The sequence below is a fragment of the Monosiga brevicollis genome, genomic scaffold (genome assembly GCF_000002865.3).
Source record: "Monosiga brevicollis MX1 MONBRscaffold_34 genomic scaffold, whole genome shotgun sequence".
NCBI classification, from domain to species: Eukaryota; class Choanoflagellata; order Craspedida; family Salpingoecidae; genus Monosiga; species Monosiga brevicollis.
The window spans coordinates 41,342-66,432 of NW_001865071.1; the positions used below are offsets into that span (position 1 = coordinate 41,342).

At 56.4% G+C, this 25,091-nt stretch overlaps 7 protein-coding genes across 7 annotated transcripts; 3 read left to right on the forward strand and 4 right to left on the reverse strand.

Moving 5' to 3' along the window:
• Window positions 1-385: 385 nt before the first annotated feature.
• On the reverse strand, window positions 386-2,304 carry MONBRDRAFT_11991 (uncharacterized protein; the record flags this gene model as incomplete). Its single annotated transcript, XM_001749855.1, has 5 exons — window positions 386-560; window positions 672-736; window positions 866-1,038; window positions 1,232-1,290; window positions 1,358-2,304. 5 exons carry the CDS (start codon window positions 2,302-2,304, stop codon window positions 386-388), a joined length of 1,419 nt encoding a protein of 472 aa, XP_001749907.1.
• Window positions 2,305-3,123: 819 nt separating this feature from the next.
• On the forward strand, window positions 3,124-5,705 carry MONBRDRAFT_11992 (uncharacterized protein; the record flags this gene model as incomplete). The annotated part of the gene is made up of 9 exons (XM_001749804.1): window positions 3,124-3,228; window positions 3,290-3,418; window positions 3,523-3,747; window positions 4,207-4,275; window positions 4,412-4,500; window positions 4,579-4,675; window positions 4,794-4,913; window positions 4,991-5,038; window positions 5,172-5,705. 9 exons carry the CDS (start codon window positions 3,124-3,126, stop codon window positions 5,703-5,705), a joined length of 1,416 nt encoding a protein of 471 aa, XP_001749856.1.
• A 1,669-nt stretch (window positions 5,706-7,374) lies between these two features.
• Window positions 7,375-9,544, forward strand: MONBRDRAFT_38903 (uncharacterized protein; the record flags this gene model as incomplete). The annotated part of the gene is made up of 2 exons (XM_001749805.1): window positions 7,375-9,251; window positions 9,330-9,544. 2 exons carry the CDS (start codon window positions 7,375-7,377, stop codon window positions 9,391-9,393), a joined length of 1,941 nt encoding a protein of 646 aa, XP_001749857.1. The 3' UTR covers window positions 9,394-9,544.
• Window positions 9,545-9,809: 265 nt separating this feature from the next.
• Window positions 9,810-13,930, reverse strand: MONBRDRAFT_34314 (uncharacterized protein; the record flags this gene model as incomplete). Its single annotated transcript, XM_001749856.1, has 3 exons — window positions 9,810-12,398; window positions 12,580-12,761; window positions 13,771-13,930. 3 exons carry the CDS (start codon window positions 13,928-13,930, stop codon window positions 10,071-10,073), a joined length of 2,670 nt encoding a protein of 889 aa, XP_001749908.1. The 3' UTR covers window positions 9,810-10,070.
• Window positions 13,931-15,365: 1,435 nt separating this feature from the next.
• On the reverse strand, window positions 15,366-18,833 carry MONBRDRAFT_34315 (uncharacterized protein; the record flags this gene model as incomplete). The annotated part of the gene is made up of 10 exons (XM_001749857.1): window positions 15,366-15,583; window positions 15,711-16,013; window positions 16,098-16,191; window positions 16,343-16,669; window positions 16,793-16,882; window positions 16,971-17,024; window positions 17,229-17,330; window positions 17,449-17,619; window positions 17,815-18,459; window positions 18,570-18,833. 10 exons carry the CDS (start codon window positions 18,831-18,833, stop codon window positions 15,366-15,368), a joined length of 2,268 nt encoding a protein of 755 aa, XP_001749909.1.
• A 1,370-nt stretch (window positions 18,834-20,203) lies between these two features.
• MONBRDRAFT_38905 (uncharacterized protein) lies at window positions 20,204-21,530 on the forward strand. Its single transcript, XM_001749806.1, has 6 exons — window positions 20,204-20,234; window positions 20,385-20,512; window positions 20,627-20,727; window positions 20,822-20,927; window positions 21,010-21,059; window positions 21,208-21,530. Exons 2-6 carry the CDS (start codon window positions 20,389-20,391, stop codon window positions 21,364-21,366), a joined length of 540 nt encoding a protein of 179 aa, XP_001749858.1. The 5' UTR covers window positions 20,204-20,234; window positions 20,385-20,388; the 3' UTR covers window positions 21,367-21,530.
• Window positions 21,531-21,653: 123 nt separating this feature from the next.
• MONBRDRAFT_29375 (uncharacterized protein) lies at window positions 21,654-23,886 on the reverse strand (the record flags this gene model as incomplete). The annotated part of the gene is made up of 8 exons (XM_001749858.1): window positions 21,654-21,732; window positions 21,977-22,077; window positions 22,158-22,228; window positions 22,316-22,423; window positions 22,506-22,528; window positions 22,652-22,900; window positions 22,987-23,390; window positions 23,521-23,886. 8 exons carry the CDS (start codon window positions 23,884-23,886, stop codon window positions 21,654-21,656), a joined length of 1,401 nt encoding a protein of 466 aa, XP_001749910.1.
• Between the last annotated feature and the right edge of the window lie 1,205 nt (window positions 23,887-25,091).

A 25,091-nucleotide genomic window follows, 5' to 3' on the forward strand; every position in this document is an offset into this window, starting at 1 on the left:
GCGCACCCCCACCGAGGCCGATAGCGGACATCTTTCCTCGACCATCGACGTGTTGGGGAATGTTCATTGTGTACATTGTGCATCGCGCGCGCGTCGCAGGGAAACCAGGACGAACGGCACGCCTATCCCAAGTATGCGGCAGCGGAACATGACTCCGTCCGCTTCCCGGTGATGGTCCGGTTCGCGACATTTGTCAGCCGTCTGACAATAATCGCGAATTCTCTTTATCTGACAAATATGTCTGACATTTCGCTGATCTTTTTTCTGATTTTCAATTTCCAACCTTTGAACAACCAAAAAAAAAAAAGTAGGGGGATGATGCGAATGCACGCACAGCGTGCGCTCCGGAGGGAGGGGGCGGCGCCGGCTTGGGGCGGTCGGGGAGCTAGACACTGGCGACGGCTGAGGGATGGTGTTCCACGGAGGGATGCCGGGACTGGTGGGTGGCATAACCCGAGGGGGTTGGGTGAAAAATGTCAAACGCGCCAGGCAGGGCCGTTGCCGTGAGCTCGGGCAATGTGTGGATCTCGCCGTCAATGTTCCAATAGACATCACGACCCCTTCATGTGAGCATGCAGCGGAGCAAGGCGTGAGGTACCCCTCGAGGGAAAAAAAAAAAAAAAAAGCCAACGTGCGAGCGCACAGGCACTTGAGCAAGGGCTGGAGCCTACCGTGTCATAAACACCATCTCCTCGCATTGCACCGTCTCGGCGTAATCGAGGGCCCATTGGGTACCCTACAAGCACAAATTCAGATTCTCTGTCAGTTGCCTCAAAGCGCCTCACCCACTTTTCTCATCGACTCTCGGGAGCACCAGACACGTTGGCTCTTGGCGGGGGCGAGCACCGGACAAGACTTCACGTACAGGACCGGCAACCCGCGTCAGGAAGCGCAAAAAGCCAATTCGACCACATTCGCGGACAACAATGGCCTGAAGGTGGCCGGAAGAGGGGTTGGCGTGCGGGACCAGGCCCCGCTTGGACTGCTTGGAGCGCAACGGCATCAAGGCCACCGCCACCAGCTTGACTCTTTCCTCATCTGCAAGCACGCCAGATGGTTTTCCGATGAATCGACGCATGCACCGAGGAAAGGTATTTGAAGCATGAGCAAATATGAAAATGGGGGATACTAGCACACACACGCACACACACGCACACACACGCACACACACGCACGCATACACGCACAACTGCCATCACAACCTGCCCTGTCGCTCAGCTCTGTCGCTTACCGGGAAGAACAAAATCCGTCAGCTCAGACGCACCGGCTCGCCTGAGTTGAACGTGCATGCTGCCAAGCAACCCACATGAGCAGTCAATGATGGCAAAAGCAGGCGCCAACCAAGATCAAAACGTACTCGCGGTAGAGATGGTGAATGAGCACTTGCTTAAAGCCACTGTAGCTGTACCGCGCCGGCCCCATCCAACGATAACGCTCACTGTCCTTGACAACCGCGCTGAAAAAACCATTGCACACAAAGTTGGTAGCATAACTACAACACAAACAATGCCAATAGAGTGACACCATAAACAAGCGGGCACCAGGGTGAGAGGCCGTCTCCACTGGTCTCTTTTTCTTGTCTGCAAGGTCGGCTTGGACAACGACGTACATGGTTCGCGACAGGTAGGGACTGGTCACGCGGCAAAGATCAAGGGGGCGAGTGAGGCCGAGGAGCACAAAGACGGCCCACGTCCGGATGCTCTCGTTGCCACAGGTGCTAAAGGCAACGGTATTGGTGGAGCCAGACGGGAGAAGGCCGATGGGTAGTTTGCGACCATCGGTCCGCCACATCAGGCCATGCACGGCCTCTGCCAGGAATCCATCGCCACCCGCCACCACGATGGCGTCAAAGCTGTCGACGTCCAGCTCCTGGATGGCTTCACAACACTCTTGAGCACGGGTCGTCACCAAAACATCCAGCGTGAGGCCGGCCGACTCCCAAATCTCGCGGGCCTTGGCAAAATTGCGAGGTGCCTCGCGCTTGCCGCCCACAGGATTGATAAAGCATTTTAAACGCCTGGGACGCCGTCTTTGATTGCATGCCACCGCCTGAGCAACGCTGTGGTGGTGTACGCGCCAAAAGGGATGGCCGGGCGCCAGGCGGACCCGAACAGCACGCGTCGCGTCAAGATCCACGGTATCCTGTAAAAGTCCATAGAGCTCGACGGCCTGTGGCAGCTCGATCACTTGATGCAACGTCCAGAGCGGGACGCGATACTGTCGCCCGCCATGCCGACGGGTCATCACAATAACCTCATCGTCCAGTTCGATCACCCACTGAGCCGAAATCTTAAGCTGCTTCATGGTCGCGTGCGCCGTGCAGGAGATCAAGGACTCTGGCCCCCACTCGTGCTGACCAGTCAGCAAAAGCCACTCTCACAAAATTTCTCCCTTGAAACAAGATGCAGCACGATACTTGATAACCGCACACCACTCCACCCCCGCTAAGTGCCAGGGCACCCCGATGCCGGAGACGACCGCCTCGGCAGCCTGCCTTTTTGCCTACTGCGCAGTTCCAAGAAAGCCCGTGCCCGAATGGCTCCGTTGCGATACAATGACTTTTGTTACACTTTCACATACATTAATGTTACATTGCAGGGTGTGGTTTTATTTTATGCTAAGGTCAGATGGTTCAAATTGGAGAGGTATTTCAAATTAGATGCTTCGCAATGAGAGATGGAGTGAAACGATTGTAATCAACGAGAGAATGCACCGAACGGCAACACTATCCAAGAGAAACTATCAACGCATCAAAAGTTCATAAGCGAAATCATAGGCTATCTCACAGATAGACGCCAGATCGAGCGCGACCTCAGAGAAAGTTACGATATCTCTAATTTTCTCAGAGATTCGGATCTCCAGCACACACCCCGATCGCGTGCACGTTTGCAGAGCAGAACGTGTGTCGGGCACTTTTTTTTTTTTTTCCGGGAGCATCAAGTGGTCGCGACGCGTGAGCGCGGGCGGGCGGCGGCGACGGAGGGTAGGAAAGAGGCCAACGACGAGGCCCAGAACAAGGCGTATCAGCCGGTTTACTGGGCGTGGCTGTGGACGCTGCGGTCTGGGGCTGCTTTGGCACTTGCTCTTGAGGACCCCGGAGCTGCTGGCAGCGCAGGGCTCGGGATGGCGACCGAGCTAGAACGGCGCGTTCGCGCTGGCGATGCTGCTGCGCTCTTCGAGTCGGCTAGCACTATCCTACATGATGTATGCAGCGCTTGTACTCTGGAGGTGCCGCCTCTATGACCCCAGAATGCCAAGCAGTTCATCTCACCACCCGAATGCCTTGCAGCTTCGGACACAGGAGCTGGCGATTCGCGGGAACGACATCCATCTCCACGGCCTCAACGGCACCGGCGTTGACCCTCTTGCTCTCTACGTGGGCGCAGCCACTTCCAAGTTTCGACAGCTCCTTGCCAACGTGCGCCCCAACTCCCGCATGCCCAGACCCCGCTCCCATCCCACCTCTCCCCGGCGCTGGTCTCATTGCCCCAAAAATACCCGCACCCTCGGCTACGCTTTCAGGTCAACTGGCAAAAGGAAGCCGTATTAAATTTGATGAAGACCATTTATCAGACCCATAATGAGCCCGAGCGCCAGTTGTGCTCCCGTGTACTCCAGCGCCTCCATCACAAAGTGCCCGAGCTTGTGCGCGAAGCCGGTCTCCTGGAAGCCGAGGAATTCTTTTCAGAAAACCTTCGCAAATGGATTGCCGCACCTCCAACCAAGCTCGTCTTATCTGAAAGCGAGGTACAACGCCCATTTTCAAAGTGTCTGTTTGCCAAGCACCCTCTCTTCCAATGCGCACCCCCAACTGATCCTGGCCTGTTTCCAATGCTCAGCGTCACCAAGGCAAGACCGATCCCATCCTCTGTCTCCTACCTTGCGAATACAGCTGGCGCCGTGGCTATCTGGCCGAGTGGCGCCAGCACTTTGAGCGAAAGTGGTAGGCATCCACCCTTGATTTCCTTTCGATGCCGTCCCTCCTTCAGCTCGCGTCGTGGCCGCTGCCCACCCCCTCACCCCGTTGATCAGGCACGTCATGTTGCCCGCCCCAGAGGCCGTCGCCAATGACCGACTTGACTTTGATGTCATCATGAAAAACGCAACCGATTTTGTATGTGCCCCAGCTCCAGCCCTCTGCCTGTCTGCTACCATCCAAAACACAACCTTCCAGCCAATCTCACCTGCTTGTTTCCCGCCTTGTAGCTGCAGACAGTGGCAGACCAATACAAGGATCGCTCGCTCGTCCTGGTGGCTTTTGGAATGGGCTGCAAGGTACGCACATCACAAAAACCCGGCGCGCTGCCTCCGCTTCCCTTTGCCCTTACACTTCCTCTTTCGCCTCACGCACTTTACTGTTCTGGCTTGCCCGTGCGTTTTCCGTGCGTTTTCCTCTCTTCTCCTCTGCCAGGCGGCCGTGGGCCTAGTTGGCAAGCCCAACGTCCGCATGCTCGTCTGCTTGGCCCCTATCCTCCTGGCACAACAAGACACCATGGCTTGGTATGCCCTGGGTCGTTGAGATGACATCTGTTTGTCCCACGATCACGTCTGACTTGCTGCACCCATCCATCATGATAGCTCGCTCACGGCTACAGAGCTACAGCAACTGCGGCTGCCGACCGTCTTCGCCATTGGCGCCACCTCCCACGCCTGCCCCTTGAGCTTGATGGAATCCGTGCGTATTGCTTAGCACTTGCCCTGGCAATGCCCGCGCTCCCGCCACGAGCCGTCCCGCCCCGCCCCGCCTTCGCCTTTTCCTCAAACAATTGACATGCACCCACCCACCCCCACAGATTCGGACCAAGATGATGGCCGCCAATAGCCTCGTCGTTGTTCGGGATGGCAACGCCCACTTGCAAGTCAAGCACTTGCACAAGTGCAAAATGCGCCTCACGCAGCGCATGTCTGATCTTGTACGTCATTCTCTCCCATGTTCATGGGTGCTCGAAAACGCATGCTTTCGTTGCCAACTGACCGACTCTTCCCATAGATGGTGCTGCAGCGAATCAACTCCTTTGTCCAAGATTACGTCGTCAAGGTTGGCTTGATTCGACCTCCTAGCCGTGCTTCCCCCACCCCGTGCTTGCCCCGCTTGCCTCTGACATCGCTACTCCCCTCCCCTTTTGGTAGAAACCAACCCCTACCTATGTGCCTCACCATGTTCCCCACAGCGGTTATTACTCATCGCAGTATGCCGCTGCTGCTGCACGCATGAGCCCACTACAACATATGAATCTGCCCCGAACTGGCACGCCCAGCCCCCGGCCCATGGGACATTCTGTCAGCGGCACCAATGCGTTCACAGGGTCACCACTAACTGCGGCCTACGCCCGTGGTTCACCCACCCTAACCCCAGCTGGAGCACGCGCAGCCCAGCCCACGGTGGCGCGCCGACCCACCGCCACGACAAAGAAAAGCAGTTCGCGCACATCCAAAGCTGCCGCCCCAAACCCTGCTGTACAGGGTGTTCAGTCAACATCACTCACCACCAGTGCCAAGACACTCAATGGCGCCGCGTTTCGGCCCGCATCTTCCACCGGATCGACGACCTCTGCGCCCTCCACCCCCGCTGCGCCCAGCACTGCCCCCAGCACTGCCCCAAGTACTCCCACGACACCGGGAACGCCTTCCTCTGCATCACTCCCTGGTATGTCAACCCACAACGCCGCAACTTCAAGTGTGCATTTGTAATGATAAACTCATGATGATGCCGACACCAAGGCCCCTTGCACAGCTCGCCAGCCAAGCGAGGCACAATCGCTACGCAATCACCGGATGCAGCCATACTCGACGATGGCAGCGGCGCTGCCCCAAACAAAAAGGCTGCTCGCCAACCCACCCCGCGCGCCAAGCGTGCAAGTGACACCGACAAATAGTGCCAGCCTCGAGCAATTATCGACGGAACCGAGTGGCGTGCTGCAATAGATAGGCTTTTTGTTCTTCCATACAGTTTTAAAGTTTGATCACGTACATAGCGACGTCGTCCTTCTGGGAGAGAGGGGGAGGGGGAAGCTGAGCGTTGTCCATGAGAACCATGCACCTTGGCTAGCCACGCCACCAATGTCTGAGAACATGTCATTCCCAACGATCTCCTGGCAATCAATATAAAAGCCCAGATATGGGAGCGTGTGGGCAACCCACCGGATGAGCTTTCGCCCATGCTGTCTCATGGGAGTTGCACCCTGAGCGATGTCACCACGTCAATGGCTTACTCAACCATGCTTACTGTTAATCCACAGAATCTGCAGTAACTCGCGCAAGTGCCTTAAACTATCGCTCAAACTCGGCACCGAGCAGAGAGGCCCAGGATGCAGACAATGGTATTAAATTGCTGCTGCAGTTGCAGGCTCACCAAGGTGCAGCACGGGAATGTTGGCTTTGCCTTGAGCTGCGAAAGTCGCCGGCCGAGCTTCTAAGAGCTTGAAGGCTGGGGTTCGAAACCGATGACCATTACTCTAACGATACGCTCGATCAATGCAAGACCAATCATAAAGAGACGGTGAGCGCATAGTAGGGTAGGTGGATAAAGCCATCTTAGCGTCGAGTGGGATTGACGGAGGCGAAGCTCACTCAGTCACTTTCTTGGCAGCCAGCAGGTACGGCGCGTGCGCCGCATCACCCATCCCCAGATCCAGCTCGCGGGCCATGGTCAGTGTCATACACGTGTTATGATCGCACTTTGCAAGCTAGGCATCCACTTACCCACCTACATTCACCCACACCAGCACGAGACAAGGCCCCAGGGTTGTGAGCAGCCTGCGGTGAGATTGAGCCCGTGAACAGCACAGCTTCCACTACAGATCAACAACCCACCACGCACCCAAGTGGCCAGAACCAGTCGGCAAAGATGCGCAGACTCAACGCATGTGATGTTGCCAGCAGTCCCGAACCCACGATTACCGATGCCACCAACACCACCAACACCCCTCTGTTGCGTGTGTGTCTCAAACTCGGACTTTGTCGAACTCTTTCAAACTCTCTCGAACTCCCACACTATGCTGTTCAAAATCCCACAACCGTTTGTTTGGCAATGGGTTTTCTGCTCGTAGAACTTGAATTGATACAAGCAGATCAAGCGGAATAAATCCGTTCCTCCGTTCGATTGCATGCGCTGACTCCTCTGTGTAATGCGCCAAGCTGGAGCACATGTCAACGCAAGCAAGCAGTGCCAAAGCAGCAGATCTTCATGTGAAGCCGTGACGCGGTCTGCGTGAAGTCTAACGCGACGAACACTGTGGTTGCCGCTCCACGCAGCTGCCTGCTCACCAGCGTGTCGTACTACCTGGCAATGACTTGCATTTCCAACCATTACGGTGGTCTATTCAATCGTGCACCGTTCAATCGTGCACCGACCTTCTTCTACCCACATTCAACATGGCAGACAAGGCCGCCGACGAGAAGGCTGCCGCCGAGGCGAAGGAGAAGGCTGCCGCGGAGGCGAAGGAGAAGGCTGCTGAAGAGGCAAAGAAGAAGGCTGCCGAAGAGGCAAAGAAGAAGGCTGCCGACGAGGAGAAGAAGAAGAAGGCTGCCGACGAGGAGAAGAAGAAGAAGGCTGCCGAAGAGGCAAAGAAGAAGGCTGCCGACGAGGAGAAGAAGAAGAAGGCTGCCGACGAGGAGAAGAAGAAGAAGGCCGCCGACGAGGAGAAGAAGAAGGCCGCTGACGAGGAGAAGAAGAAGAAGGCCGCCGACGAGGAGAAGAAGGCCGCTGACGAGGAGGAGAAGAAGAAGAAGGCTGCCCACGAGAAGAAGGCTGCCGACGAGGCAAAAAAGGCTGCCGACAAGAGGATGATCACTGTGCGCAACGTTCTTAACGAGTTGGCCAAACGCCGTCGCGATTGCGCTCTGGCACCGCTGCTGTTAGGCGCCACGACGCCAATCATTATCGAGCAAATTGAGAAAAGTGTGGCTGTCGGAAAGTTCTACCTGAACATGGATGAACAAGGACAGACGGCGAGGGGTGACGTCAGGCTGGCGATGGAAATCTACGCTTATCTGGAGCGTGAATTCCGGGTATTTTCAAAAATGCCGGAGATCGACCGAGCCATTTTGCAGAACCCAAGCTTCAACGGAGTGCAGCTGGCCGATCTCCGCTTGGAACTTGCCAACGCAAACGAGCGCTGGGAGCAGGTGCTCGCCGCGCTGGTGCGGGATGCTCTGTTCCGCCGTTTGCAAAGCCGGCATTTGCGTGCACAACTCACGGTCATTCACGATCGTGGCACCGACATTGAGGCGCTGATTTGTGAATCCCTCTTGATTCTTGCCAAACAAGTCTTGCCACATTGGCTGGAGTTTCATGAGCAGCATGTCAAGGCACAACTTTTTGACCTTGTTCAACTCTCTCTCGACAAAGTCCTTCAAGCTTTCCCCGCCCTTCATGCTGCCCTGCGCGCGACCCCATATGTGCCTAACGCTCTCGATGCCGCGGCTGATGATATCTTTCCTAATGGCGTCGAGGCAGACTGGTCCAAGGAAGTATCCTCAGTCCATGTGTCGGCTTCACCCGAGGTTGCTTCGGCGAAAGAATATGTTCACGTGCCACCTCTTGAAAATGCCCCTGTCAGCGCGTTCGGCACAGCCTCCTCCGCGCCTGCGCCTTCCAGTACCACTCCCGAAGGGTTTTATCAGCGTGTACCTGCTGCTACAAGCCCCAAGCCAATGGAAGGCTCACTATTGGACCACATTAGCGTCAAGCTCATGGCTGAAGTTTACGTTCGAATTCAGCAGTGCGTGGTCAACGCGAACAAGGACTTTTGCCAAAAAACCGATAACGAGAAAAGACTCAAGCGCTCCATGTGGCTGAATGGCCCTCCGATGGCCTATCACCCATCCAATACGACGGGGGCAACACCGGCTCAGCCCCAAGTAACGCCGGACTCCACCACGAAGAAGACCACGGCCCATTTCTTTCGCGGTTTTGAACGAGTCAAGACAGCGGCGGCGACCAAGCATCTTACACAAATTGAGATGGCCCAAGGCGAGGCTGCCATCGATGATTTGCTGAATGGTGCTTCCCGCCTCTCGGACGATGAAGGCACGTTTGCAAAACTCGTTGAAAGCTGCGAGCCGGACGATGCCTTCCGGCTGGATGTGATGTCGGCTGTGATCGCCTTTTATCACCCTCGACTCGTTGGCTTGATTGTCAGCAGCTACAACGACAACGTTTGGGATCAGGTGCCCACCTTGCTCACGGAAAAGAAGCAAGGCACGCCCTCGCATACAGCAGAGGATGCTCGAGAGAAACTAATCAAACGGTAAGGTCGTGCTTGTTGTTCGTGCGGAGCCTGTTGTCGCTGGCGACTTTCCTCATGAATACGCCCGCCTGCCCGCAGTTTGGAGCAGCTAGTGTCGCCGACGGCCCCATCGCCGTCCACCCCCACCGCCTGCCCCGAGTAGGTTTTCTTTGCTACAGGTATCCTAGCTCGCTTCCCAGCCCCTTGTTCGTGTTCTCGCCCGCCAACTTGCCTTGTTCGCGTCCGCGCCCGCCGACTTGCCTTGTTCGTTGTTGTTTTGCGCGCATTTCGCCAAAAATCGATCGGCATTAAGCAATGTCATTCATTCCACGCTTCTGCCTCTTCATCTTCGCCTCTGCTCCGTATCGATCTCCTGCCGCCGCTCTTTGAGCTAAATTTCTCCCTCACTTCTCTCTCTACTCTCTCTACTCTCTCTACTCTCTCTACTCTCTCTACTCTCTCTACTCTCTCTACTCTCTGACTGACTTCTCTGTCTTCTCCATCTCCCTGATCTCTTGTGTTTCTCGCTCCCGCATGTAATATCAAACAACATCAAGTATGCACGAGTCAACAAGAACTGAAGATACAGATATGAATTGTCAAATGCATCAGAGCACACACGCAAGAGGTTAATGGCCCAAAGGACCAGGCACGGAAAAAAACAAAAGTGAAAAGAAGGGAAAAGATACGGGCGTGCAATGGCAACAACGCAAGGGTGTGTTCGTGTGTCGCTCACAGGAACAATCGCAAGCACAGGGGCAAAAAATACGTGGGTTGTGGACAGTTGAGGCAATTACAATAGCAATACAAGAGGGGTAGGGGTGTGGACGGGTGGGTTCCTTAAAAGAGACCAACGTCCTTCTTCTTGTTGAGCTGCTTCCACTTGGGAAGGGCGTTGAACTGCTCGCGGCTCATGCCAAAGACCGAGTTGAACTCACCATCAGCAAGGTACTGCTCCTTCTGGGTCTTGTCGATTGTGTCAGGCAGGTTGTTTGACTTGAGGTCGGCAAAAGAGAACTTTTGGTCGGTGCTAAAGGCTTCAAGGGCCTTGGAGACGCTGACGACCTCAACAGCCTCGCCCTGTGCGGAGAGCGCCGCCTTGAGCTGCTCGTAGTTCATGCCGTTGGACCACTTCTCGTCGTCCCACGCCATAAAGTGGCAGCGGAAGTTGGTTGGCTCGCGGCCCTGCTTGACCACCATGATGGCCGTGTCATCGCTCGTGCGGTCCGTAGGATCCGAGTCGACGTATTCCTTGGCCGTCTCCAGAGCGTGCTTGCGCTCCTCGACGTTGGCACCCGCACCAATCCAGACAAAGACCTCGAAGAAGGCGTCAAGGATCATGACGTCGTCCTCAATCAGGTCCTCCTGATCAAAGTCGAAAATCTCCTCGACATAAAAGTAGCCGCGGGCGTTGGAGCACTGGAACAGACGCGGGGGACGGTACTCCTGCATCTGGGCCTCCTTGACCTCAGCGTAGTGGGGACGGCCGTTGGCAATGTCGTGGCCCAGACCAGCCCAGAACTCGGCGGGCTCGCTGCCTTCCATGATGGATTCAACTTCGCGACGGCCACAGATGGTGGGGGAAATCTGGCGGCCAAACTCGCGCTCATCACCGCTGCAGCCCTTGCCGAACCACAGGTAGCACTGCTTGGGGGTCTCGAGGATGAAGACATCGCCCGAGTTGAGGGAGGCAGGCTCCTCCTCGACCTGGACGGCGCGGGTGTCCCAGTCGTTGGTGCCGCGGACCTGGAAGAGGCGGGTGCCGTCCGTGTCGTAGCTGTCCTTGTCGTTCAGGTTCTTGAAGCCCGAAGCGTGGCCACCGGCGTGCACGACCATGCCGCCAAACTGCTGCATGACGAGGTAAAAGTGCGGGGGCTCCTTGTTCTGGACGACGCGGACCTGGACCGGATCGCCACCGTACTCCTCATCGAGCTTGACGGCGTGGATGGCCGAGGCACCGCGCTCGTCCTGGGAAGACTTGAGGCCCTGCCAAAAGTAAATGATGTAGCACTTCTTGTCGTTCTTGAGGTAGGTGTAGAGCATGACGTACGAGTCGCCGCCGTAGAAGTGGCCGTACTGCTCCTTGGGAACGGGGGCGCGCTCAAAGTTCTCAATGCGCCAGACCTCGAGGGTACCCTTGCCGTCATCGGGCAGCGCGGCCTTGGCCATGTCGCTATCAGTCTGACGGTTGTGAAGGCTGGCGACGGCAAAGTGACGCTTCTGAATGGCCTTGGGCTTTTGGGCATACTGGCCCGGGAGGAGCATGTTGGCTTCGGGCCACGAGGCAAACTTCTCCTTGAAGAGAGGGGTCTCGCCGGTCTCGACGACACGGGTGACGGGGGTGTGGTTGGGGTAACCCTTTTGCTTGATAAAGTCGGTACCAGTGCGCATGGAGAAGGCGCGCTCCTCCTTGGTGGCGCCCTTGCCGACCCAGACAAAGATACCGGCGGGTCCGCAGTCGAGGATAAAGGCATCGTTGGTGTCGAGCTGCTCCTTCTTGTAGGGTTTCTCCTCGATGGGAGTGACCTGCATGGATCCCGAGGCGTCGGAGACACGGTAGAGGGTCATCTCCTTGACGGCGCTGCGCTCATGGGCGTCATCCGAGCCGGCTTCCTTGGCCGACTTGATCTTGGCGGGCTTGCTGCCGCCCATCTTGGCCCAAAAGGCAGTGTCGTCGTCCTTGCCTTGATCCAGGACGACAATCTTGGCGTTGCCACCACGCTCCTGATCACGGATGCGCTGGACAATCTGCATGGCCTTGGTCTTCTCGAGACGGCTAGCCTCCTTGCCGTTCCACTGGTAAATTTCCATAAAGGCATCGAGGATGAAGACGTCACCCTCGTTGACGCTGCCGGCCGAGACGGGAACCTCGGAAACGCGGATTTTGCGGCGACCCTTGACGTGCATGAGGCGCATGCGGTGCTCGCCCTCCTTGTCGACATGCTTGAAGCCCGAGGCCACGCCACCGGGCAGATACTGCAGACCACCCTTGAAGAGGTCGAGGAACTCGTCAGTTTCGTGACCCTGGACTTCGCGGTGCTGGACGGGCTCATCGCCGAGCGACTGGTCGAGCTCGACCGTCTTGTAGGCCGCGACACCTTGCTCGTCCTGAGACGAGTCCTTGCCGAGCCAGAAGTAGATGTGACGCTCAAGGGCGGGGCCGACTTGCTGTGGAACAGGGACATCAGGGAAAAAAAGTCCGGGAAGCGGAGCACGCAGGGAGAAAGGGATGAGCGACCAGAGCGAAAAGGTGCATTCTTGGCGAAAAGATGGACGGAGGGCCGCAAGGCCACATTGGCAGCTTGTTTCGCCCTCGTTTGGCAAATGGCAAAAGGGATGGCAGGCATACCTTGGTGTGAAGAATGATGTAGGCATCACCCTCGTGGAGCTGACCCTGGAAGGCCTTGTCGTTGGCGGGCTTCTTGACCACGGCCAGCTTCTCCACGCGCCAGATATCGAGGCCGGGCTTCTGACCAACGCCCTTGAAGCTGGCGTCGAAAACGGTGGGCATGCCCTTGGGAGGTGTGTAACCTGCAATGGAATGGGATCGGGGAGGAGAGCAGCACAGGTGTGACGTGAGCAAACAATCAAAAGTGGCGGGCATGCAACGTTTGTGGGGGGAGGGGGAGGCGCATTGGTAGATGACTCGCGGGGCCTTACCCATGATGGCGGTGAAAGAAGAGAGAAAAAAAGGCTGGCTTGCTCAATCGAAGGAAAGGAAATAAGAATTCTACTCGAAACCCAATGCACAGTGCAAGGGAGGCAAGGATGAGGGTCAAGACTCAAGAGAGCTAGCTGGAACGTCTGTCCAGTGATTTTGAACCGTGTGGACGCAAAGAAGCCAGACAAGAGGAGAGGATACGGGAGGGTTGCGGTGCCAGATCGGGGCTGGCAACATGTCTTGATCCCAATGACAACGAGACGCGCTGTTCAGCCAGATCAAGGCACGTCGAGGCTGCAGCCTCAGCCAAGCGGACGTACGGCGAACAAGACCCAAGTCCCCCACCCCCCATCAGGTAAAAAAAAGAAAACACGATCACTGGCAAAAAAAAAAAAAAAAAGGGCAGTCGACCCACTGAACCATGGCGTTTTTCAAGCACGGCCCTCACTTGACCAAACCCCCACCCACACACAGACACCGAGCAAAAAAGGCCTCACTCTCACCCCCCACACCAGATAGCAGGGCAAGCGGGGCCAGAGGCGCAGGAGGGAAGCAGTGATTGTACCAGAGCGCAGGCGCCGCCAAATGCCACTAGCAAGGGCCTGTCAAGCACACGCTCGCGCGAGGGGCGGGGTTCAGAGATGCGTGTTGATCTGAGGTATCAACACAATGATTTATTACCAAAATACAAGCTGTTTCAGAGATGCACCTTGACTGTAATCATAACAACAACGACAACGACCTGGTGTAGATGTCACTGTCACACACACACACACATACACACAAACACATACACACTGATGGCAGTGCACCGCAAACTCAGGATCACCATGCTCTGTGAACCGCTGTACCTCCAGCCTTTGCCTCATCACTACCTACAAGACCTGCTGGCTGCCCTTTTCATAGCCAGTCGCTCATCGCCGCCATTGCCAACTTGGGCGGGGCTCGAGCCGTTCCTAAAGAGGACGACAGAGAGCGAGAGAGAGAGGGGCGGGACATGATGAGATGGACACACACACACACACACACACACACACATGCGCTCTCTCGCTCTCTCTCTTTGCGTAACACACACTGCCTTGTTGCACAAACAAACAGAGGTCTTGCACACACACACCCCATAAGTGTAACCAACAACAACATTGACAAACGGTAACCAACACCACACACACACACACACACAACAGGGGAACCAGAGTACAGATTGTCAGATAAATCAGAACACAGTGTACTTTATGACACGCTTTATTTATCCTTAATAACTATTGATTTGTAGAGGAAAACACGCGCACGCCAATAGTCCCCCTGGTTCATCCCAAGATGCATGCAGGCAAGCAGGCTCATTAAAGTTGGTGTGATCCCGATCCGACTCGGTCTGGCGCGAGCCGCGACGATCGTGGCTCGCACGCTGGACACGCTGCACTTCGAGCCTGGAAAGAGCGAGGAAAGCAGTCATCAGCGGCAACCCTCCTGCGTTTGCTTGGAGTCATTCAGCTCAGCAAGCGGCCAGACGGGATGGATCGCTGGCAGCACATGCGTGTGCGCGCCAACCCAGCCGAAACGACTCCACTGCCAAGTGCCCCGCGGCCTCCCCCGACGGACGACCTCCTGGCCTTTCTTCAGCAGGAGCAGGCCCAGCGTGAGGCTGAAGCTGAGCGTCGGCGCCTCGCTGAAGCTGCCCGCCTCCCGCCCCTTGACCTGCCAGACGACCACCCTACCAACCGGCCCGTCAACGTCGACTACACATTGGAAGACGCCGAGGCCCGTGCTGCCCGCCTCGCCCACGATAAGGCCCGCGCCGCACAGGCTTACATTCAGCAGCTGGAAGCCCGCAAGCAACAGCAGCGCGCTGCCCAGGCCCAGGCCCAGACTCAGGCGCTAGCCCAGACCCGAGCCAACCGCCTCTCAGAGGAGGAGCGTCTGGCGCAGGCCCAGCGCATTGAAGCCGAACGCGCGCAACGCGAAGCCCGCCATAAGGCCCGCGAAGAAGAATGCACATTTCTGCGCAACTGCACTTGTTCTGCCTGCCGTGACTAAGTGACTTGGCCCAGCAACACCATTGCAATGCCGTCACCACCCTCGATGCCAAGCATCATAATATTTACTCCTGGTCGATGCTCGCCCCTAGTGGCACTGTCACCTGCTTGATGTCAATTGAGCTGATCCTGACCTCGCGCGTGCGACGCGCCGAGTCCAGTGGCCGTCTCCGACACCCCATCTGATAGCTTAGCACAAAATCTCACGCGAGCGCGCGCGCACACGCACATACACACATCCCAAGACATGCAGCAGGGACCGATCCGACTCGCATGGTCATGGACAGCTCCCCGAGCTCACCACGACAACATGCATGCTTAAAATGCCTTGAAAAAAAAAACACCATTCAAGAAGGAACAGCTCGTCTCCACGATCAAACTCATCAGACTGCCGCCAGCCATGACCGGGCCTTCCGCCACACCTGTGACCTTGAAACCCTAAGCATCCACTTGCTCAAACAACGACAGGTCCAAATCTTGAGATTCCCGCCGCACCAGCTGATTCGAGGAAAAGGCCGATGCCGCTGCCTCCACGGTGGCTGAGCTGCTCGACACGGTACGATGCCGAGGACTATTTCGACGTGTCACCTTGGCATCATCCCCATCCTCATCAGGGACGCCAAACCCCATGCCTTGCTCCGCCAGCGATTGCTCGCCTACACAAGCCCAACGGCGCGCGTCAGCAAGCAAGTCTCAAGTGCAGCCCAAACCCAACACGCACAGCATTCACACGCGCCACCCACGTGCACCCTTGATAGCGGCTTGGACGATGGCCCAACACACCTTCTTCATCCTCCTCGCGCATGGTCGAGAGGTCGCTCGAGAATTGGCGCTGCTTGACGGCCGACTCGCTGATCCGCCGCGTGCCCGACTTGCGCCGCACCACGCTGGCCTTGGTCGACATGCGTCGCATGTTCTGCGTCAGCAACGCGTTCAGCTCCGCCCCAACATCACGCGGTGGGCCCTTATCCAGCTCCTGAGCGTAAATATTGGAGATGGCATCGTGAAACGTCGAAAAGCTCGGCCGCTGCTCCGGCTCCTTGTGCCAGGCCTGCAACATAAAGTCAAAGACGTCGTCCGGACAGTCTGGGCATCAATCAAGTTTGCACGTGAGCTACACCTCAGGCTACAAAACGTCCAAAGATTCTGGGCATGCGCCATGAAACACACCATCAGGCTGTGACAAAATGAGGCCAGCGCGAATCTCGTCGCGAGCTGCGCGAGACTTTAAATGGCCGAAAGGCAGCTCGCCACTCTCAAACACCTACACACAAATATACAGATGAGCAAGAGTGGCGTGCCAACCAGCAATCATCACGCAGGCCGGCGGCACGAAAGGTGCTCTGACTTTCTTGGCCAACGACCTGTACCACGGGTCATTTCATGCCCTCCCCACATGTCACAAAGACACTCACCTCCCACATGAAGACGCCAAAGCTGTAAACGTCCGTCTTTTCGGAAAAGTAGATGCGCTTTCCCCCCAGAGTTTCGGGTGCCATCCAGCGCACGGCCAGGCGCAGGTGACCCGTGAGACGAAACTTTTGAGTTTGGGGATCCACTTTGTGGGCAATACCGAAATCTGCAATCTTGGTCAAATTGTTCTCGCCCAGCAGCACGTTGCGCGCAGCCAAATCCATGTGCACAAAGCCCTGTGACGCGATATATTCCATGCCTGCCAGCGTTTGCTTGATAAAGTTGAGCCGCTCCACAAGCGTCAAGTGAAGGTTCTTGGAGGCACATGTCTGGCCGAATGGGAGGTGGGCAGGGAAGCTGTTGTGAGGAGCTCGGCAATGGCATGTCTGCACAGTTTCTTGCAACGGGACAGGCACCTGGGTGCCAGACTATGGCTCAAGAAGCATTCTCACCTGAAGAACTTTGCGCAAATCGCCGTACGGCATAATCTCCAGCACGCAAAGCCAAGGCCGGTGTTCAAAGCAAACACCCACGAGCTTGACCTGCACCAGCAACGCAAAGTACGTCATTCTCACGCCCACACAGTAGATATCCCTACTGATGATCAGCCAACTGCCCTGCGAGACAAACCACATTGGTGTGCTGCAGCTGCACCATGACCTCACATTCGTAGCGAAATTCATCCTAGACACATCGTGTCACAATGACCGCCGTGCGACGAAGAGAGAAATGGATGAGTCGGGTGGTTTGTTGGCATCACCGAGCTTGACTTTTTGTGAGTGTTTCCTGTGATCGACTGTAAAGCTGCCCACAAACTCCACAATCCGCCCACAGGCGCGTCTGCTAAGCTGGCCTCTGCCCTGCTCCTCTCAGAGGATTGCAACGTACGGCATCGGCATTGGAAGATTCCGTGCGGAGCATTTTGACGGCCACGGTCTGATCCTCGTCGGCATCATCCTGGGCCAGGGTGGCCATGTAGACAGTCCCAAACTACACGTTGTGTCACCAGAAAATCAAGCACGCGTAAGGCCTCGGTCCCCCAGCTGTTGCCCGCGGTCTTCACGATGACGCAGAACTGGCTTGTAACCCCAACCGGTCATTGACATACCTGGCCGGCCCCGAGAACCTTGAGCGCACTGAGATCATCGCGGGGCACCTGAGCGGCCCCCAGCAAACCGGTTACGGGCTCGGGGGCCATGTTGATGGTGTCGGGGAAGAAGGGATCATCGGCCTTGCGCTCTTGCAACTCACGCATCTGCTGCAAGGCCCGGCTCACAAACTACAGCAAAATCAGGAGGCCCGAAAGCAGCACAGAAGGATGCCGAGGTCAGGCAGGAAGGAGAAAAAAAATAGTTGAACCGCAATCTGATATCACTTGCTTAACCGCCTTTCCCATAACCCGCTTCCTTCTTTTTCCTTATCTGACACGCAAAGCCGCCCCCACATGGGGCCGGACGGGATCGAGCCAACGTACGGTGCAAATCTTGTCGGCATAGCCTTTCTCGCAGAGGAAGAGGTGGCAGGTGATGGTGTCGAGGCGATCATCCGACTCGATAAAGGCAAAAATCTCCTCGGGCTGGCCCTCGTCTAGAACAGTCACAAAGGTGACGTCCTTGATGTGACCCTCAAATAAAATATCATCGCTCATGGTTTCAGCATAGGAAATTGAGTCACTGTGAACGGCAATGGTCGCAAGTAGGCCCTTGTTTCGGTTCTTGTTTTTGCGACGGAGCGCCATGACCGCAGCCTCACAGGCCGCATTTCCCGTTTTCTTGGAGACGGGGCGACTCCCGAGGAAGGTGCCGAGCTCGGTCCCAATGAGGCGCTCGGGTAGGCCGAGGGCGGCAGTGGAGATTTTGGATTCACGGTGGGAACGGTTGTAGCTTCGAGTTTCCTCGATGGCCAATTCAAAGGGATCGGCATATTTGCTCTTGACGTCAAAGACGTTGATGTAGTCAATGCCGAGGCGTTTGTTGTGGTGACAAAAGGCCAGGCTCGGTGGCTGGAGTTTGGTGTCGATGCACACTTCCTCCACATAATGGCGAGCGATGCGCTGGAGTACCTGGCCGTTCTCGCGCGAGACGAGTGCGACGTAGTCGGGGGTCACTGCCACAAGCATCTGCATTTTGAGCGAAGCAAGCCCGAGACAAATGAGCCTTTTCATTTAAACGTAGCGCAATGTCGGCATCAAGACGCGGCCAGACCGATGCGAGCGAGGGACAGCCTGACCTTTTCCGGCTTGCTCTTGTTGCGTTTGGCCCGCAGACGTTCGTCCAGGATGGTGTCTCGGAGTACTTCGCTCATGGTCCGGCTCTCGTCCTTGTGCGCGAGGAGAGCAGGTCGAATCGTAACAAATTCGGCCTTGAGCATGAATTGCGGGACCTCGCCTAGATTGCCCTCCATCTCGCTGCGCAGCTTCACCTTGATCGAGTTGAGCATGTCCTCACCCGAAACGCTGCCGGTTCGCTCGATGGATTTTTTGATCGACGTCATCTTGCGGTTGCGAGCCAGAGTCACCAGCTGGCATCAAGCTGTAGAACGCGTGCGTGCAAGCCGCTGGGATCGCGACGCCGACCACGCCGCCCGACTCTCAAGCTCAGTCCGCGTGACGACGAGCGACGCGAATGCAGCCCCACGTGTGTCCGGCCGCCGGCCGCGCAAGTTGCTCTCTCTCTCTTTCTCCTCAACAGCCCTCGATGACACAAGCTTCCACACGCCTCTCAACCCTCAAGGCAACGTACACCCAGCGCCCAGCACCGCCCGATGCCACCAATACCAGCACAAAAAAAAAAAAAAAAAAAAAGAGGGCGGACCCTTCAAATTTCAAATTACGTGCCAAACAGATTTGCGTTGCTCCCACTTCTCTCCTTCTCTAAGCACGCACGTACCATGGACTACCATCTCTGAGCGTTTGACTATTGTAAGCCTTACTCTCTGACAACTGCTTTAAATCCGCTTGCAACTTGTCTCAAAAAGCTTCGTATCTCTGAATGCACTGAGCAAAGTATCGTTGCTCTCTGCATCGTTCCCGCCGATCTCACCCACTCTCTACCCCGCTCATCCCTTGGTGTGTGGAACATGCAGGTGTGGGCTGTTTACACTTCAAACGCCTTGAACTTGATCGCACGGGTGTGGTACCGCGTGCGGCCGATGAACTGACTCCTGACAGTATGAGCGTGCGCTCCTCCTTCGCAACGTGACATGCACTTGAACACGTTCTCCGCCGGCTGGCGATGGAGACGCATGGATGGGCAAGGCTGGCTTCTCACTCAGGAAGGAGACACCATGACAGGGCGAGGGGAACGTATCGCCTTGGGCAGGGAACGCGCCAATTGCAGGCGGCGGTTGGAGCGAGGGGGTGGGTCTGATTCGGGATCGATAATGTCGTGACCCATTCTTTGAGCGCGATCGGATCCGCACACGCTCTTGGATCGGCATCTTCAATTGCCAGCACTACACTCCCGTGGGACGTACACGACCTGCTCCAGGAGCCCCTTGCGCCACTACCCATCAGAGGCGATCTCGCAGATGAGCAGGCGAGCAGCCTAGCCCCATAGGTAGAGACGCTGTTGTTGTGGCAGATCAACAGAGCAGCCGGTTATTAATTCCTCTACAGCGCCTTCCGTACTATTGATAAAGGCTTGGGATCATGCCCAGTCCAGCGTACCCACCGCTAGCGGCTCGATCACGACCCAGTGTGCGTGGTCGGAGCGGCACCACTGACTCCTCTTTTCGACCCGGCTGCCCTTTCGCGGCGGCCTGTTCCTGTCAAAAACAGCTGTTATGACATTGTCATCTTTGTCCGCTGTCAAGAGGGTGTTAACAACTGTTGTTGGTAACATTTGATCTTTTTTTGGAGTATCAGCAAACGCGCGCGACGAGAGACGAGATCAGGTCGGTGGTGCCCCGCGCGCGCACTCGTATCGGCGGGCTCGGGCCCGGTTCAAGGCAGCGGAGGGTCTGAATTTTGTAGGGCGTCGCGTCTTTGTTATGGCACCATGGTTGGCGATGGGCTTGACTCACCCCGTGACTGGCTCGGCGCAGTACCATGGCAGATCTCAAGGTTTTTTTCGGCCTGCTGAGCGGGCTGTGCCGCAAGGAGTACTACGACGATGCTACCATTACCGACGAGTTTCTTCGCAGTGAACTCTTTGCCGATGCTAAACCTGAAGGTATGTATCCCTTTAACCCTGCTCGAACCCGCTCGCCCCAGCATCAACGTGCCTGGCACGTCTGCCAGCTGTATGTAGTCTCATCATCATCGTCTCTGGGTCTCCATCGTCCAGTCTACAAGAAGCAAAAGGCCATGGCCCAAGGCTTGATCAGCGCAGCCCTTGACGCTGAACTGAGCTTGAACGATGTTCCTGCCTTTGCTGACCAACACCAGGTACTTGTCTGCTCTCTGGATGACCCTGCTAGGCAATAGACGTCTATGTGTTCATGGCTCCCGGCACTTCTCACGCCCAAACATCGAATCACAGCTCTCGGAGGATCAAGCCAAGGCGTTTGCCAAGTTTTGGAAGTCGAATCAAAGCAAGCTGCGGGATGTGTTGATTCAACGCACCGCTTGGCGCCCCAAACTAAAGAGTACGGCCGACATGCATGAACCACTGCGTTGCCGTGCCTGCCCCCCACTCAAGACTTGGCCGCTCCCCTGCACATTTCGCAGAATCCAGCTGGCGAGTGGACTCGACCATTAAAACCAGCCGTGTTGATGAGGTGAGACCCACCTAAAGTGGCACCTCAATTTTTCTTGCGTTTACTTTTTAGTTTTTTTGTTCTGGTTTGTGTTCCCAACGTGCCTCCAGCGAAACCATGTTAGAGTGTCCACTGCCCTTTGCTGAACGCCACGTGTTTCTTGCTGCAGACCAACGTGCAACATTTGCTGCTTGAATTGGCTGTGGTGGAGCAAGGCAAGGAGAGTCTACGCCTCATGAGCCTGGACGCTGCCGGCGTGGACCGCCTGCTGGAGGACATGGAGCGCGTGGACGCGCTCCTGGGCGGGACGGTTGGCACGAGTTCATAAGCCAGCCATAGTCTAGCGATGTCTATCATCACTCTTCAAGAACACCATGGCGGGGGTTGTTGTTGTTGGTTTCACAGCGTGGACTCGGACAGGCTCTTGCCTACAACATTAGCGGTTGTGCGATAGCAAAAGGCACACCAAGCTGGGTGAGCACGGCCCGTGCGAAAAAAAAAAAAAAAAGAAGGACCAGGCATGATTGCAAAAGCGTTTATGCGGGCCTCAAGCGACACCGCAATGAGGCGCGATCGTTTGCACGCAAGCCCTTGTTGTCCGTGTTTGATTGGCTCTCATGTCCCATGCAGCTCGACGTACCCATTCCTGGTGCGCTGACGTCCGCCTGCGGCGGCCGGGTTGAAGCCATTGCATCTGTATCCGGCAATTCACTCGTTGTAGACAGATTATCTGTCTGATCAGTCTGCTCCTCGCTTTCCTCGCTTTCCTCGCTGCTGTCTTCTCCAAAGCCGTCCTCTGTGGAGAGTGGCTGGTAGCGGCTTTGTGTCGCAGTGCTGATCAGTGGCAAACCACACATGCCGGTCGTACTCGACGTGAGGACCGGGCCTGCACATCCACCATCCTCCCGCACTCACTCGCACACATAATCACCACACACCTGTTCTTTCGCCAGCGAGTCCACTCGGCAATAAGAAGCAGCACCAGGCTGGATGATGCCGTGCCAACGGCGAGCATAAACGTCGAGAAGGCACCCTTGCTCTACACACGGTGACAAGCGACGCATCTAAGCTTGCCTGTGGTGAAGCCCGGCTTGCACGAACAGCCATCCACGCACATACCTCATACACAAAGCCACCAACCAGCGCACCCATACCCGAGCCAAGACCAAAGTGCAGCCCGCTCACGATGCCTGCAGGTGCGTCGTGCATCGAAAAAAGTGTGGTCTGAACAACGGCATGTGCGATATTCACATGCTTGAAGCCCGGGGTGAACGCACCTTGCATGGTGGTGCCGAGCCCTTGAGGGGCAATGGCAAAGGCTTGCCGCGTAGCGGCCGTCCACATGACAGCAAATGTCAGACCATGGAGTGGCTCGGAAGCCACCACTATGGACGCCCAGAGCCACATAAGCTTTGCGCTCGGACCATGATGGTGGGGGTAAGGACACAAGGACAGGCCTGGTCTTACCTAGCCAAGGATTGCTCATAAAGCTATATCATGTGTCCATCCGAGCGACGAAAAAGCATGTCGAGCAAGACGTTGCACCAGGGCGAATCAGAGGCACGCTGGTACCATTCCACCACGCACGCCGAGAGCCTGAGAGCATGACTCACGCATAAATCAGGAAGCGCACAATAAAGGCGCAAAACGTCACGACCAAGCAGCCCGTGGTGCCCAGGCGATCAAAGATGGCCCCCGAATACCAGAACATGGGTACTTCTGCCGCACACATGACAAAGCGGGCCATGCCCTGAATGGTTTTGGTACCCCCCAACTCCTCGATGTAGATGAAGAGGTAGTTGTCAATAATTCCAGCGCCAAAGCCGGAGAGGGCGATGGTCAGGAAAAAAATGGTGGTATACCTGTGGGTTGTCGGGAGCCACGGCTCACCATCAGCACGGGGCTGCAAATGCTGGCACGGCGCGAGGATACAAGAACAAAAACTCACGCGTCCTTGGTCATGACGTGAAGAATCTCAATGAGAGCGGCTTGCTGGGGCGCTGGCTGTTTGCCAGTCGAGGCTGTGGGTGCGTTGTCGATGCGTGCGTCGGCCTTGGTGTCGTCTTGGTCGGTGGCGGACGCCATTTCAATAGCGTCGGGTCGCTGGTCGTGGGCGCTGTCCGCGGTCTCCTCGTCCTGGGGAAAGACCTTATCGTGACGCGATCGAAAGCCTGGGTCGGAGGGCAGGGCCAATCGGGTGCTCAATGCGAGGAAGAGCACCCACAACACGCCCTGGTTGGCAAACATGGGCCAAAAAACATGGGCGTGCGTGACGGCCAGGCCGGAGACCAAGACGGCGGTACCAAACCCAATAGCGCCAAAGAGGCGTTGTCGGCCGTACATGCTTTTATCCTGCATTGACGAGAAAAGGAAAGGGATTCAGGTTCCAGACATGGTGACAGGAGAGGGCACGACGCTGACACTGGGCGCGACGCGGTGTGGTGGGGCGTCAAAACAAGGGATGACGAGCCGAGAGACTTACTGGCAGGAGTTCGAGGACACCGTTCTCAAAGATAGGGCCACCAACCGAGCCAAAGGACTCGGCGGCCACAATGGTCAAGATGATGCGAGGAAAGTCGTTCATGAAAAGGAGCGAGACGCGCAGAACGAGACTGGCCAGGACACAGCCGATGAGCATGGCTCGGTGGATGCGCAGCTTATCGGCAATGCCCGAGAGAACGGGAGCGGCAGCAAACTTGGCAAAGGGAATGGCCATGCCAGCCAGCCCAACATGCGTGTAGGTCAGGTGCTTGGCATCCTTGAAGAAGACGGGCAGAAAGGCGAAGACGGCGCCAGTACCGCCAAAGTACAGCATGTACAGGACCTTGGGCAGGATGAGCCAGCTCATGGTGCGTAGTTTGAATTGACGGTGACCCAGAACAAGTTTGCGCGCACACTTGGGCTCGCGCCCGTGTCCAGACGGCTTGGTACTCCAGGCGCTCGCATGAGCAGGCGCTGCGACCACGACCCGACGAATCAAATTGACACGAGCTCGATGACCTTGAGGCTCCGGAACAAAGGCGGAGTCATGCGCACTGCTGGGCGAGCCGAGGCCACTGCCAGAGCCCGAGAAGCGAGCCAAACCAGAACTAGCAAGGCACAAGAAAGACAGACCAGATAGCCAAGACCTAGCGGGGAAGAAGAGCCTCGCAGCAGCAGCAGACCAGCACACGACCAGACGGGAACGAGCGAGTGCGCAGCGCAAAACGGTCCCAAAAAAAAAAACTGTCAGCCGCCTCGTGTTGAGTCACACAAGCTCTTCATTCTCTCAATCGCCAACTCAATGAACGCGCACCTCTGACAGACTAGCCGATTCAACTTGATTACAGGTCCTGAAGCACCAGCGATGAGACGCCTCTCTGAAAGTAGATGTGCCACTCTTCCTCTCTCTTCCTGTCACCCGGTGTCGAAATCAGCCTGCATGAATTGTCAGATTGTAAGACAAAAGTGTGATGATTGTCAGACTGTCGCAGACGTCGTTGTGCTGGACACGTGGAAAGCGCCCCAGAGACTGATCACGTCAGGCTTCGCAGAGGCAGAGATGGCCCTCTTTCTGAATACATCTGACATCCTTCAAGCTGGAAAAATCAACGTCTTGCAGAGAAGACGCGCGACCCGCAGAAGTTGCTCAGAGAGAGGTAACGGCCCGCATGTCAATCATTTCCATCTCTTCTGAATGAGAGAGAGAGTGCGCGCGCGTCGAGAGGTACGTGACGATTTGGCAGCGGCAACCGCCACGACTGTTTGAGCAGGGCGAGGGTAGCTATGGCTGTAGACTTGCTCTGGAGTTCAAGGAAGCTCCGTGTAAAACCAGCTGGCTAGGCTGTGTCGATACAACGGGCTGGCATCGTGGCGCAAACGCACGCAGCTCACACACCCCGGCCCTCATCCCGATTATCCCGCGTAGCAATAGATAACGCCCACGACCACACACACGTACGTACACACACACACTTACGCACAGCCCAGAACCAGTCAACATGGATGCAGATGGTGACTCGGACTACGAGCACATTGAGGGTGAGGAGGAGGAATTCATCGAGGGCGGCGTCT